Here is a 15,544-nt window from a genome sequence, read left to right on the forward strand (position 1 = left end):
GCATTAATTTGCTAGAAAATGTGCATGAGTCGATAGAAATTACCATTTATCTGACCCGGGGCCCTCCTATAGTAATTTAAGACTTCTCGAAGTAACCGATTAAGCGGAACTCAAAGGCCAGTTTTAAATTATCCCCAAAATTCCATGGTGGTATCCTGAGGAAAACCTTGTAAGAAATAAGACTCCTTGGTATAGGAAGTCCCAACTTCGTCAGGGTACCACAAGCATCCCTAATCGTATCCAGGGGGGGCAAGACAAAGAAGATGAGAAAGATAAACCCCCAAGAAAAATGTAATGCCCTTACCTAAAGTGGAAGAACGATTGAGAAGAAAGGACCATTTTCAACTTCTCTTGGACTTGGATGGAGGCACAAATAGTGAATCAAAGAAGAAGTAGGAAAAAAAGAAAGATTATAGTAAGATGGATTGTGAAAGAAGAAGAAAAGGAAAGAGTTTGAGGGTATTTATAGACTCAGGGATATTGAGATTCATGATCTGAAATAAACTAACGAGATGGCATAGGAGAACACGCCAATAATGAGCAGCATCTGCTGTAAATGAACGCAATGATCAAGACGACTAGTACGAACACGTGTGCCAAAGAATCAATCAAGTGAGGCCATGTGGTAAATGCAATAAGTGCGTTGATATCAGGTTTCACACGCGGCGCAGACATTAAATCACCAAAATAAATGCTTGTCGTGGCATTGTTTGGATTCTCGAGGATGAATTGACGGAACAATTAAAGTACACTAACAAAAGGAAGGGCACCACGTGTCATAAATGATTAAGTCGGATCTTGAGGGATTCGAATTAAATCCGAACCCCCGAGAGGAGGAGGTATTGTGGATAATCATTTTAGTAATAACTTGAGATCATGACACGTGGGATGAATATGAATCGAAACCCAAGAATATGGAAAGATGTTGCAAGTATCTGAGTTTGAGAGATATAAAAAGATGAGTCTTGGGTTGGAATACAGAATTAGATAAGTGGAACATATAATAGAACCCCAAAATATACGGGATCAATGGGACGAAAAACTAGGGATTTTCCTAACTTTAAGGAAGTCGTTACTATATAAATATGGTTCCAGAAATCTAGACCTAAAAAAGGAGGAAATACATTCCAACTAATACACTGAATTTTAGGGAAGATGATATTGTAGAAAATCCAAAAAGATTATGGAGAAATCTCTATAAATAAGAGAGGAACAACACACAAAATGTATGTTTTTTCTAGGATATAGGGGAAATTTTTAATACTTTTATATTTATTTATGATTAGATCGTCAGAGAAATTGTGTTGCAGGCACACCCCAAAGCTCAGGACATTCAAAATCAAAGAAGTAGTTGCAAATCTCAAGGTAGTGTGAGAAATTGCATTTACAATTTTTATTTTTATTTTACAAAATAATAACAAATTGGTTTTAATCTTGTTTCGATTCTTTTGTTATTTGATTAGAAGTTCCGTCCTTATCCTTGTGGATTCGACTCTAACTTGTATTTTAAGTAAGGTAAATTTATTTGTTCGAAAGGAGCTTTACGACAGCATAACAATATCTCATTCATTCTCAATCAATCAATTAACACCATCGGAGATTGCGAACATAAATTTTTCTTTTCTTAACAGTTCATGGATCTCATCTCCCACATTTCTCATGATTGAATACTCTAATCATTTGAATTTATCATTTTCATCCCAAAAATTGGATTTTTGGCATCTCAATCAAATTTCTGAGATTTCTTTCCATCAGAAAGGATTTAAAAAAGAAGAAGTCATTTTCGAATATTTTGAAGATGTATGTAAAAAACTAAAAAAAATTTCATAGTTTTTTGGATGAAAATCGATCAAGAGTGAATTTTTGGGGTTGAAATCATCTAAACAAGTTATCTTAAAGTTTTGTCGATATTTCTATGTATTTTAGTCGAAAAAAATCGAAAATTAAAAATGGGTGGGTTTTACTAGGGTCAAGTTTGACAGTAAATAAAAAATAGTGAACTCGACAGTAAATAATGCTGAGTTCGTAAAATTTTTAAACAAGACACTACATAAAAAAAATTGTTGGACAGTAAATAAAAAAATGGTGAATTCGCCAAATTATTATGGATGATTCAGAAATGTCGAAAACTTTAGGGACTAGTTAGACATGAATCCCTCCGCCAGGGTTATTTAAGTAAGTTTTCCAAAAGTGAAAAAAAAAAACATAATAATTGAAGATGAAAGGGGTTGTCACTGTTGAATGAGGACATATCATTACAGAAGGTCTCTCAAATATTCTCCAAAACATTGAGCCAATATTTAAATCAATTGATCCATAAAGTCGATAAACGTAAGCACATGGTTGACTCATCACACTTTCACTGTTACGATCAGTAGAGAGAGAAAGTGGTTTCTTTTCTGGACTGACCCGACTGACCTTCCTTTCTCTCTCTCCTCTGGTCCCCCTTTTCTTCTAGGTTTACTTCGATGATAGTTCAAGATCCTTTGTTCGATTCCTCTCTTTATGTTGCGAAATTCTCCTCAAATTGAAGAGAGATGCATAACGAAAGCCATGGATCTCACGTTTGTCACAAATGCGGTTGGTCCTACCCCAATTCGCACCCAAGCGCGAAACATCGAAGAGCACACAAGAAGGTTTGCGGAAAGCTTGAAGGATTTAAGATTCCTGAATCCGAAGAAAGAAACCCTTTTGATGGATCTGACGATGGTCATCTCTCTGATGAAGATCCCAAGGGTATAATAAATTCTTTTCTTTTCTTTTTAAAATTATTTAGAGGAAAAAGGTATAATTAGATTTAACAAGATTTTAATTAAATTAATTTAGTTTTTTTTTATTAATCATTATTGTTAATCTGTTAGTGGAAGAGAATCAAAATGGTGGAATTCGCAGACAAATATCGAACAGATCAGAAGAGGAAGAATTTTCAGATGCTGTTTCTGAATTTGCGGATACGAAGATCGTTGCAACAGTTGTGGATGCAATTGTTGTAGATTCAGATTCAAAGGATTCTGCTATTAGCAGTAAGCTTTTCAAGATTCTAATATTTGTATAATTAGTGGGAATTAGTTAACCATTTGTATCGATGTTTCTTTGGATCTGCGTCATTGAGTGTTGATTTTCTCTGTAGTAACCTTTATATGTAATATGATATATATCCAATTATGTTGAAAAGTTATATGACATGGTGTAGGTGTTGGACACATCGCCCTAGTGGAGAGCCCGAAATGCAGACAAAATACCTGTTTACATGTATTATAATATAATACGTTTGTTCTATTTATAGATCAGAGGTTTTTAAATGACAATGGGAACTGATTGGAGGAGAAGAAAAACATTTTCATACATGGTTAGGTAGAGCTATCCAACCATATATAAATGTAACTATATCTATAAAAGGAATGCTATTGAAGAATTTTAGTTGTGGTTAACAATCTATGTATTAAAACGCAGCTGTTCTCTTCCTAATGTTTATCCCCCATATAAGTATGGGTTGGAATTTAATCTTCCCACGAATCTTGAGGAATAACTTCAACTTTATTGCCTTTTTCTCTTTTACCCCCTTTTCAATAAGAGTCAGGATTCATAATGGTATCCTATTATTATAGAATAGAAATGGTGTCTACGTGAGAAGATTTGGTTAGTGTTCAAAATACTTCAGGGTTCTAAACAAGTCATGCACACAGTCCTATGTATTTTAAATCCCAACAAGATGTTTCACATAGACAGTATTTGTTGCTATAGGAACGGGACACCGTTCTATATTGTGACTCATTCATTAATACCTCTCCAACTTTATTCTCTTTGCTCTTTTCCCTTTTTAATAATACCTCTCTAACTTTATTACCTTTACCCTTCTAGCCCTTCTTAAAATAGTACCCCTAACTTTATTGTCTTTCCACTTTTACCCCTTAACCCAAAGAGGATGATCGTGTCGTAGGTATGGGCAAACTTTAGTCTATAAAGTAAAACACAACGATTTTCTTCCGCCAATGTTTATCCCTCATAAAGAACAATTTAGGAATAATTTAACTTTACCCTCTCTTCTCTCCTCCTCCCTTTCCAAGAATACCCCTTCAACTTTTTATTGTCTTCTCTTCTACCCTCTTTCCAATAATACTCCTCCAGCTCTATTGTTACCTTTCTATCTATTTTTCAATAATTCCCCTTCAATTTTATCTTCTTTTCTCTTTTACTCCTTAACCCCAAAGAGGATAATTGTGACGTAGGTACAAGCAAACTCTAGTTAAATAAAGTAGTATGGAGGGTGACATATGAGTTCTTTTTTTTTTTTTTGGATAGGTAAAGGGTTAGTGGTTAGCTAGGTGAAGTTGGGTTTAGGGGGATTTGTACATAGGACATGCAACACTCCACACGTTTTACAAACTCAGCTATGTTGGCACTTCTTTTACAATTAATTTTTATAGTAAAGTCATTGAAACACATGATGACATTTTCAAACGTGTTAGGATTTGTGTTTGTGGCATATTGAAGTGTGTAATCGTGTTTATGTGACGAAAAATTAGGATGATTGTTGTCTTTTTTATATAGGTTAAAAGTAAAACAAAGTTAGCCAACAATAAATGTTGCGACGAAAATTGAAGCATTTTGTGTTGCAATTTAGGTAAGAAAACAAATTTAATGGTATTCGGCAATAAATGAAGAAAATCATTGTATAAAAGCCAACAATAAATGTTGCTACAAAAATTTCAATAATGTTGCCAACAATAAGGGATACTTGTTGCTTCAGATTGATCTGTCATTTTTTATAACAATATTGAATTTGTTAATTTAGTTACTACAATATTGGTAATTTACTCTTTAGCATGGCCGGATCTATTTATAGTGGATGTGTTGTGTTATTGGGACAAACAATTAGATTGAACCAATTATTACACTAAAGGAAGAGAAGGTGATGTGAGTTCTTGAGACTTTTGTTTTAGAAGAAAATTGAATAACTAGGAGGTGAATTCCATAACTAACCTCATGCAATGTATTTATGACATTCTCACTCCCTTTAGGGATGTGGAAAACAAGTGTGGAAAAATAGTCACAATGTTTCCTTTTCAATTATATTTATGTCACTGTCTTACGTGCTCAATCGCCTGAGATATTCTAGCTTCCTGCTTCTTCATTTTGGGATAACCAAATCTTTAGTAAGGTGGCTTTCTTTATCAGACCGGACCGCTACCTTGGATAAGATCTTGAACTCTAAAGACAAACAAAAACCTCTGTCATAGTCAATATCACATGGCTTCCCAAGATATGAGCATGCCCAAGCTCATTCTTGGAAGGAGGTCTTGATCATAGCTTAACTACTTTCCACTCTTCTTCTTGTCATTTTTTGCCTTTGATGCGAGGGGTTGATAAAACATTCAGCTCCTTGTATCAATTGAGAATAGTACCAAGGATCTTGTCACCCCTTTGAAGAGAGAAGATCTCTTTAAATAGTTGGCACACGTGTGATATTTTGTTAAAATCGCTTGGCAAAGTCCAAAAAAACATTGCATATGAATTGGTCGAGGACTCTCTATCTCAAAGCCATGCCACATTTGATCACTTCTTGAATCCATTTCCTATAGTTAATCACATCGATAGGAGGTTTGATGCAGGACGATGAGGGGAGATAATAAAATAGATTTGATTTAGGCAAAATAAGAGATTTAGGGAAATCTGGTTGGGGATTGGAAAAGGATTTGGGTGACGATAAGAGAGATAAGAAAATGGAATTTGATTTTGGAAAAATAGGGGATTCAGGTTATTTGGGTATAGGGTAGATTTTTTTTAAGAGATTAATGAAATAAGGGTTAAAGAAAGTGGGGAAAGATTAAAGGGTAGAACAAAATGGGTTTGTAGGGTAAGGAAGGATTAAAGTTAAAGTTTATATGTTTCAAGAATCAAAGATCAAGAATTAAGAAAGGGTTTTCAAGAATCCAAAATTCGAGAAAATCAAGAAAAATAAAAGAATAAAAAATAAAATAAAATAAAGATTAGAAGAAGAAAGAGATATTGGACTCACTCCAAAATGGCCTTACACCACATCATTAATGGGAATATCAAAGCTTCAATTTCAATTTTATTCATCATTCTAGAAAATTACAGTAGGAAGCAAGTATTTATAATGTTCTCTAAACCCTAAACCTAATCGTAACCATCCAACTAAAATAAGGAGATCCAATGGTTGTAAATAATCCCATAACTTTATTTCCCTTGAATTTTCAGTTTATGAAAATTCATTAAAAAATCAATATAAAATTATCAAATTGCCTCCCTAACACTTATACTAACATCATAGACTAATAAAATATCAAAATAAGCTCAAAAACACAAAATTAAAGTCCTAAAATAAAAAATTAAATAAAAATCAAAATCTACTCTTTAATGTTTGGTGTCCTCATCAATTCTCCTTGGCTGAGAAGATTTCGTCATTGGTGAAATAAAACTGTAGTAGTTCTCATTATCAGTTGCGTTCTACATTATTCTCTTTTGGTTGGAGAAAACTCATCCTAGAGTTTTAAAGTGCTTGAGAATGATCATGACAATTTGTGGTTCATTCCTTTTGGCGAAGATTCGTCTTTGTGTCTTGAACTTGTGTTGAACTATTAACTTCAAATTGTGATCTTCCATCTTGGGAAAGTCTCCATTGTACCTGTATGAGGTGATTAAGTTAGTTTGAGGTAGTGATGGAATAATTACATCATGAACACAAACTGTAGATGTTGTCTCCAAAAGATCTTCCTTAGGCTTTTTTGACGTATTTTCCACTTCATGATTTTGTTCTGAAGCTATAGGCACATCATCTTCTAAAACTGATGTCTGATCTGTCTTTTCTTTAATCTACTTTTCGATTGATTGTACCACACGAGTTGACTTCCATGGACATACCTCGAGTAGATATTGTCTTCTTGAAGTACTGCGTAATATATTTCACTCCGCATTGAATGTAGCTTGTACATGTGAGATCCAACCTTGACTTAACACAATATGACAATTTTTTAGAGGAACTACTATGCACTCAACACCATGGATAAAATTTCCTTGATGGAACTGAACGACATAGCCGTAATCACGATAATCACAATATGTCTTATCTTCAACATTCTGCAAAATCTTCTCAAAAAAACTTATGGAAATCAAGTGTTCCTTGTATTCATCACTACACAATACCCCGAATGACTTCCCAGAAGGTAAAACAAATCTGTTTATGACGTCCAATACCATCTCTATCTATTTCAGGTTTAGCTTTGATATCAAATTTGATGCAAGATGATGAGGGGTGATAAGAAAATGAAATTTGATTTAGCCAAAATAGGGGATTTAGGAAAATCTGGTTGGGGATTGGGTCAAGGATTTGGGCGACAATAGTAGAGATAAGAAAATGAAATTTGATTTTGAAAAAATAGGGGATTCAGGTTAGGAGATTAATGAAGTAAGGATTAAAGAAAGTGGGGAAGGGTTAAAGGGTAAAAGAAAATGGGGTTTGGAGGGTAAGGGAGGATTAAAGTTAAGGTTTATAGGTTTCAAGAATCAAAGATCAAGAATCAAGATAGGGGTTTCAAGAATCCAAGACTTTAACAAATAAAGAATCAAGAAAGGGGTTTCAAGAATCAAGAATTCAAGAAAATCAAGAAAAATAAAATAAAGATTAGAAAAAGAAAGAGATATTGGATTCACTCCAAAATGACCTCACACCACATCATTAATGGGAATATCAAAGCTTTAATCTTTATTTTAATTGTCATTCCAGAAAATTACAATAAGAATCAAGTATTTATAATGTTCTCTAAACCCTAAATCTAATCATAACCATCCAACTAAAATAAGGAGATCCAATGGTTGTAAATAAATTTAAAACAACTTAAATAAAACAAATGCAAAATACCATCTATGTCCCAATCCTGTAATTTTATTTCCTTTGAATTTTCAGCCTATGAAAACTCATTAAAAAATGATCAAATTGCTCCTTAACACCTATATTGACATCAAAAGCTAATAAAACATCAAAATAAGCTCAAAAAACATGAAATTAAAGTCTTAAAATAGAAAACTAAATAAAAATTAAAATCTGCTTTTCAATAGTTGATGTCCCCATCAATTCTCCTTGACTGGAAAGATTTCGCCATTGGCGAAATAAAATTGTAGTAATTCTCATCATCATTTGCGTTCTGCATTAAAGTTTTTCTATGCTTTAGATAATACTTATTAATTTTAGGCATGCATTTGTAGGTGAATTTTCTATGCTGAGATAATACTTATTAATTTTAGGTATTAGAAAGACTTGGATAGATTTTGCCCATTGGAGATGGAACCATTCAACTTAACAGAATTACTTTTCTTTTAAAAACAGTTCTTTTCGTGTTGTTTTCCTATATGTTGAGATTCATTCAAATATCAACCATACGAGATTACCAGATACAATTATTCTATCACATGATGCAGAGCTAGCATCACACATCATTGATATATTAGATATCATTTGTACAAAACAGAACACATCAACATGTGCAATTAGGAATCCCCTTTTGTAGAACGAAGGGGAAGATCACATAATTCCACAAGAAGCACCTACACAAACAAACATGTGGTCTTTGTACCAAGAACATGTAGAAACCGTCGATTTCTCAAGTGATAATCTGTTTTGGAGATATTATGGAAAGAAAAGAAAACAATAGGTAGTACGTAAGGAGGATCTCTATTCCTTTGATTAATATGTAGCTTGTGTATCTAAGGTTGTATTTATAAGAAAAATAAATAAAGAGAAAAAGAGAAGAGGAAAGAAGAAGATAAGATGGGATAGTGGCAGGGTGGGGGACGTAGACGTAGGGTTGCAAATAGTTACATATTCTCTTGAAGATAGAGAGACTAACATACCCTTGTTTAAATAATAAAACAAAAAATTTCTTGTTCCACCATTACATGATCATAATTAGTAATAAATAAACAACATAGACTTTGGGGGAACTTCTTTTGATGACTTTGTTTTTAGATGGAACTCTTTATGTAACTCTTGAAGTTTTTTCTTTATCTTTTCTTTTTTGTTTTGTTGCTCTTTGTGAGGCCTCCTCAGCCTCCTTGTACTCTTTTCCACTTTATCAATAGATTATACTTCTAAAAAAAAAATAAATAAACAACAACAGTATCTTTTTCTTTTTTTGATAGGAAAAATCAACAGTTTCTTTGGAAAGAGTGGAGTAAGAGGCTGTTCAAACATAAGGAAGATCTTTAGGGTGTCATTCTGGATAGTAAAGCTTCCTATATATCTAGGCTGAATGTTTTAAGTAATGCAAGGATTTTACTTTGGAGATCTTGTTTTTAGATAGGTATCTGTTGTGAGAGAGATGGAGGGCTAATTTTCTTAATATTGCCCTGTTTTTTGTTTCATTTTTTGCTTTCTTATGTTGCTGGTAGGTTTCCTCAACCTTCGACATGATATTCTCTTTTTCTTGGCTTTCTTTCTTTCTTATATATCTGTTTCCTGATTGAATGAAAAAAAAAAAAACTTAAATGGAGATTTCAACTCTGAAATTAGAGTAATGATTCCTCTTCAAAACATGTTTTCTTTAAGATGGTGGGTCCCGTAATTTAGGATCTCATGTGCAGATATTATTCAACCATCAAGCAATCCTTCAGAGGGGATTCAAATACAAATTCCACATACTTCGCAAAATATCACAGATCAGTTGGATATTGACGAAAAGTTCCAACATCATTCCTCAGGCTCTACCATGGGTTCAAATGCAGATCCCGTTTTGGATAAGTCAGCTGAACTATTAGCTGTTGAGCCAACCAAGGAAACGAATAAATCTACCAATCTTGTAACCCCTGTAAACTATGGAGGCTCGGAAAATGCAAATCTTGAGAATATCCTAACCGGCAATAGTGTGATGGAAACTATGGCATTTATCGAAGAGAAGGTGGATACGAAAGGAAAAAGTGACTTAGATGGAAGCTTGTCACCCGTAGCTTCACCCAGTAAAACTATTAGAGAGGCGTCTCAGACTGACATTGAAATACAAACTATGGACAGGTTTACTGGAGAAGCATTTTCGTCAGATGTCACTGATGCCATTACGACAGATACCGAACCTTTGGATGGAAGCTTTTCAGCCATTGCTGCTTCACCCAGTAAAGCTATAGATGGGTTTACTGGAGGAGGAATTTCGTTGGATGTTACTGATGTCAATACTGTAATAGTGGAAAATACCAAACTCTTGGATGTAGTTGTGGACTTGAAAGAAGAGGAAACACACTCTTTCGGACAAAATGTGTCCTCAAATGAATTTTTTCATGATAGTTGTACCAACTCTATGGAAGTTGAAGCAGCTAAGCATACGGGTGCTTCTGTTGGCTTTTCTCAACCTGAAGTGGATTGTGCACATGAAGTAGATATTGATTGTCCTGACGATAATGTTGGAGATTGCGTTGCAAAAGAAGTGAATACAAATCTTCCTGCACTTTCTGAGATGACAGTTAAAGATTGTAAATACCCCGAACCAGTAAAATCAGAGCTATCTGTAACCCCTGACTATGGTGAGGCGATAAGGGAGACTGAAGTAAAAAATTCTGTTTCTGAGGAAATTCCTTTAGGCTTTCTGTCAAGTAAATCAGGTGACGGTGACAACATCTCTTCTTTAGCTGCTCGCGTTCATGAAGGAAACCCTCAAATTTTGGGGAGAGAAGTTATAGTTGAACAGGTATCCGTTGATTGTGTTGCTGATTCTGAAGCTAATGATACTACCATTGGAGGCCTTGAATCCCATGAACTGGAAATCCTTCCAGATTCCACAAGCACCGACGTAAAATATATAGAGAAAACTCAAATGGTTTGCTCTATTGAAGGGAAAGAATCTCATTCTCAGCAGGATTTACCACAAACCCCAATTGTAGTGGCTGTTGCTGGTGGTACTGTGCTTTCTCCCTCGGATGCTGTAGTTCATGAAGCAATCAATGCTGTTAGTTCCCAAGATGATATAGCTCATGAAAATTCTAGAATTGACAATCCTGACAACTGCATCAGAGAAGGAACTACGGAGGAGAATTCCATAACAAACGAAATGGTTGCCCCTGAAGCTGCAATTCTTCTTTCTGAATCTGAGAACTTAAAAGATGCCGAAGCCATTCCTTTGGATATCAATGAGACTGTAACAGAACCTCTTTCAGATCCACAGGTTTCCGAGGGTGAAGATTTTCGGGAAAGTTCAAAGGAACTTGAATTCAGTAAAAGCATTGATACTTCTTCTGTTAGCAAATCAGAAGTTCAGATAGAGTCTGTTGGTGCAGACAGTATGGTTACTGAAGCTGTTCTTGAAGAAACAAAATTAAGTCAAAGTAGTGTGGTTGGATTGTTTGAGAGTGGTGCAGAAAACCCTGTAGAGTCCATGTCTTCAGTGGTTGATAAGGCATCCTGTGTTGCGAGTTCTGGCAGTGTCGAAGAAAACAACATCAAAAGCTCTGTTGAAGGATACATTTCTGACATTCATTCCAAGTCTTTGAAGGAGGAGGGTGATGACGATCTTCTTAAACTACAGCCTGATGCTTCAGAGGTTGTGCCTCCAGATGGTTCTGTAGATTCTATTAGCCAAACCGACAGTATGGAAGGCTATTGGGGTTCTGTTTCAGGTATTTTTTTTTCCTTTATTAAGTTGCCTGACCGCCATACATAGTATGCTACCTGCTTATGAAAAAATTGGGCAAGGTATGCCATGGATATGGTATTTTTGGGTCCTACACAGGTATGGCATAAGCACTGGTCAGGGTTTGGAATTGCAAAAAATTGTCATTTTTGGTTGCCACTACAGCACCATTCCCGACCCTTGTGAATTTTTCGTTTCTTTCAGAAAGCCTTATTTGTCCGAATTATTGAATTATTTGGAATAATTCGCATATTTTTAAGTACAAAAAGAATAAAATGTAGTTTTACGAATTTTTATAAAATTTGGTGGAAAAAACGTTATTATAGCATGTTCTTAGTTGTAAAGTGTAACACAAGTCCGACTTTGAAGTGGCAACGCTTTTAAATTTTGGAGGAACCCACCCTTTTAGGTGACATGTCACGCCCCGAAATCCCAACACGAATCCCTATGATTCATCGGTTAAAATCTCGAGGTGTGAGGTAATCAATCACACAATCTAACAGAACATTCATAAATAATAATACTTATGAAAAGAAATACACGCAGCGGAATAAACATTTAACTAACATCTATACGAGAGTCTAGAGCAAGCAGAAGAAATCGACAAACACTGATATAAGTCAAGATCTTTAATCTCATAATTCATCAGGTTACAAAAATTTCTAAACTAACATGTTTCTTATCTACAACCAAAAACCGCTAAGATCCTTTACTAGTCCTCAAAGACATGGCGGCGGCAAGACATCAATCTGATCCTCCTCGAGGACCTCCTCAAAGAACGGTTCTTCAAAAGTTGAATAATCTGAAAGGGGAAGGATAGGGTGAGTAACAGGGGAATGTTACTCAGCAGGATGAACGCCGTTCTAACAGCGAGTCATACATGCACGAGTAATCATCAGAACAATTAATAATGCAAGTTTTCATAATGTAACATACGATAAATGTCTAAGCATACTCAGTAAACAGTTATAATAACTTTCAATCTATCATTTTCAATCATTTAAAGTAACATATGCATCTTTTAAATGAAAACATCTATCAATCATTACAAAATAAGAAAAAGATACATAATAAGAACACGGCGGTGTAATCGATAAGAGAGCAGAGGAACACGCCGATATAACCGCCTCGGCTATGGCAATACGATATTCCAAACTTAACCTCCGATGTGGAATCCCATCGTTATAATCTGATTTTGTGGCCGGTCTAGCATACCACGGTTGGATGACCATTTATCCGGCTCAGACTGGCCGTTGACCAAGAACCCAATACTGAGTTCAACTAACGGTGAGGTCGACCGTTTGACGACTACAGACTAAAAGTGATCACTAACTAGCCCAGGAGACCCCTCGCGTCGAAGCCTATCAAGAGGCAATGCATGTGAACCCCGCCTAGCTCTACACTATACAGAGACCGCCTTTACACACAACGTTTCCCAGGAAATAAGTAGGAGAAATTCCCGGATTTCATAAGCTGTAATATGCTCTAAGGTATCCCATACTACCGAAGAGCATATGACATCTAGTGTTATCCTAGATTGACTCGCCGCTTCCGGATACATAGCAACGCGTCACTCTTTATGGGTTTTCTACAAATCTTTACTGGTAAACAAAATAATTTATTTTGTATATAATATATCATTTCTTTTAATCGAAAATACAAACAAAATCTGGTAGTGCCCTCCAGTGACAGTTATCTGTCATATCCATCCATCAACCATGTCATCCCTCTATCTATCTATCACGTTTTGCGTGGCATGGCCACTACGTAGAACTGGAGGCACTGTCCCATCAATCAGTCGAGAACATACGTTCTCTCTATCCATCCATCGATTAAATCGATCAATCTATCATCTAATTTCCTACATATCTATCAAAGTAATTTTACTTTTAAAGAAATTCGAAATCCATAGAGCATCAACCAATTCCATTCGATGGTTTTGGTTGAGTAGAAAGACTCGAAAACGAAGATAAAACCATAAGACATAAAAGCTGGAAATCTATGCAAATTTAACTAAGTGTTGAAAAATAATTTTTTTCAAAGTCGAAATTGAAAATGAACTATTTATTTATTTATTAAAGAACTTAAAGTAATACGTAATTGTTTTTAATGAAATAAATGTAGGAAATGGGTATACATACTATATGGAAGTAACACAAAACAAATTAGAACCAAACTCAACATTCGGATACTTTTCCGAATTGCTGATTTTTCGTCGAAACTCGACCAAAATCGATCCAAATATCATATTAACTATAAAATGATTATATTACATCAAATGAACTAAAACCAATCATAAATAAGCATGCAAACATGATTCAAATCATTCAAATATGTATAAACTTAATTAAACAATCGATTTATCAACAATCATATGGATTTTCTATGAAATTATCGCATAACTAGAAGGTAGAAAGGAAGGCAACCTACATCAAGCTAATTTCAACGGTTGAACGAACTTTAAAATCGCCTCCGGCCAATCACTAAAATTTTCTTCCGGCGAAAATCGGATTTCTTTGCGTCCACGCGTAACCCTCGGCGAGAGGAACAACTTTCCTTCTTGCGCCTAAGCTCGGATCATTCTCATTTAGTGTAGATCTGAGTTTCAAATATTGAAGGAAAAGAGTTGAGATTTGTTTGGAGAGGAGAATAAGAAAAATCTGATTTTTCTAATAGAATTTAGATATTTATATCACTTAAGTTGGGACATACTTGTCATTTTGGGAATTGTTTTTCCCGAATGCCGAATTGGACAAACTTATACTCTATTTCGGATGATTTTTCGACACGAATCTAATGGTATGATCGGTTTCCTCAAATTACGTCTCTAAGGTGTCGTTTACCTATTGGAAAAATATCTAATGCGAAACTCGATGATTTGATAACTTTTAAATCAATGAACGGATCTAAAATTCTTTCCTCGAGATACATTTTAGGATTTCAGGTCATTACATGACAAGTGTCCCTTTTCATCTTTTCAAAAATAGTAACATGCCCTTGTACATTTATTTGAGAAACCATCTTAATTTTTCAAACTAGATTTACCCCTTGACTTTGTTCTTCTTTTATAAACTAATGAAAAATAACCTTAATACCCTCATCACCATCACCATCACCATCACCATCATGTTTCCAAAATTTTTATTTTTGAATTTTTTAAGTTAGGCATAATACACGTATAAAGCATATGCCACATACTTTCCGTTTGTCGAATTTTTGACTGGATTTTGCAACCCAAAATCGAATAGAACTCAAAATTTTCACATGTCAAATTTGTGCCATATTCCAAATTGCTAACAAGGTTCAGGACCAATGTTTTTTCTAGATCTGTGGTCTTGATGGCTTGTTTTTCTGTCAACCTATCGCAACCCCATACATGAAATTTTAACGGATCTGTTAGACCACATGGAGATGAGTTGGAGGTGGTCTTTGCGAGGATGATCTCCTCATTTATGGAGGTCATCCTCCATGTTGTTTCAACTTGTAATCCACATTTGATAGGGTAAGGAGTTGAAGAATCAGCCAAGTTTTGATGTGGATGATCTCCACGGTAAATATCGGCCCTAGATCATATCCATGTGGGCCCCACTGACTGATGTGTATATAACTTGACCCAGATGTACACACTCAACTTCTTGCATGGGTCTTTAGTGCCCAAATAGAATTGTGTTCAAGGCATATTTTTGGTGATTAATCCTCATGAAGAAGATTTCATCTTCATAAAAAATCGGCCCTAGACTCATCTCCATGTTACCCATGTAAAATACATCCATGAGAACTTGTCATGGAGATGATCTTCTCCAAGAGAATCAGCCATGTGGATTCCACATACCCATGTTTATCTCTTGTAAAAATATAGAGCTGCTATTGGCACCCCAACTCTTACCTATTTCACCCCAATGAAAAATAAA

At 35.0% G+C, this 15,544-nt stretch overlaps 1 protein-coding gene across 1 annotated transcript; it reads left to right on the forward strand.

Annotated features, from left to right (window-relative positions):
* The first annotated feature begins 2,275 nt into the window (after window positions 1–2,275).
* LOC147382551 (Pentatricopeptide repeat (PPR) superfamily protein) lies at window positions 2,276–12,037 on the forward strand. The gene is made up of 3 exons (XM_086427554.1): window positions 2,276–2,736; window positions 2,862–3,023; window positions 9,601–12,037. The coding sequence occupies exons 1-3, from the start codon at window positions 2,538–2,540 to the stop codon at window positions 11,661–11,663; spliced, it is 2,424 nt and encodes an 807-aa protein (XP_086283680.1). The 5' UTR covers window positions 2,276–2,537; the 3' UTR covers window positions 11,664–12,037.
* The last annotated feature ends 3,507 nt before the right edge of the window (window positions 12,038–15,544 follow it).

The sequence above is a fragment of the Akebia trifoliata genome, chromosome 16 (genome assembly GCF_017979445.1).
Source record: "Akebia trifoliata isolate Shusen 1 chromosome 16, ASM1797944v1, whole genome shotgun sequence".
NCBI classification, from domain to species: domain Eukaryota; kingdom Viridiplantae; phylum Streptophyta; class Magnoliopsida; order Ranunculales; family Lardizabalaceae; genus Akebia; species Akebia trifoliata.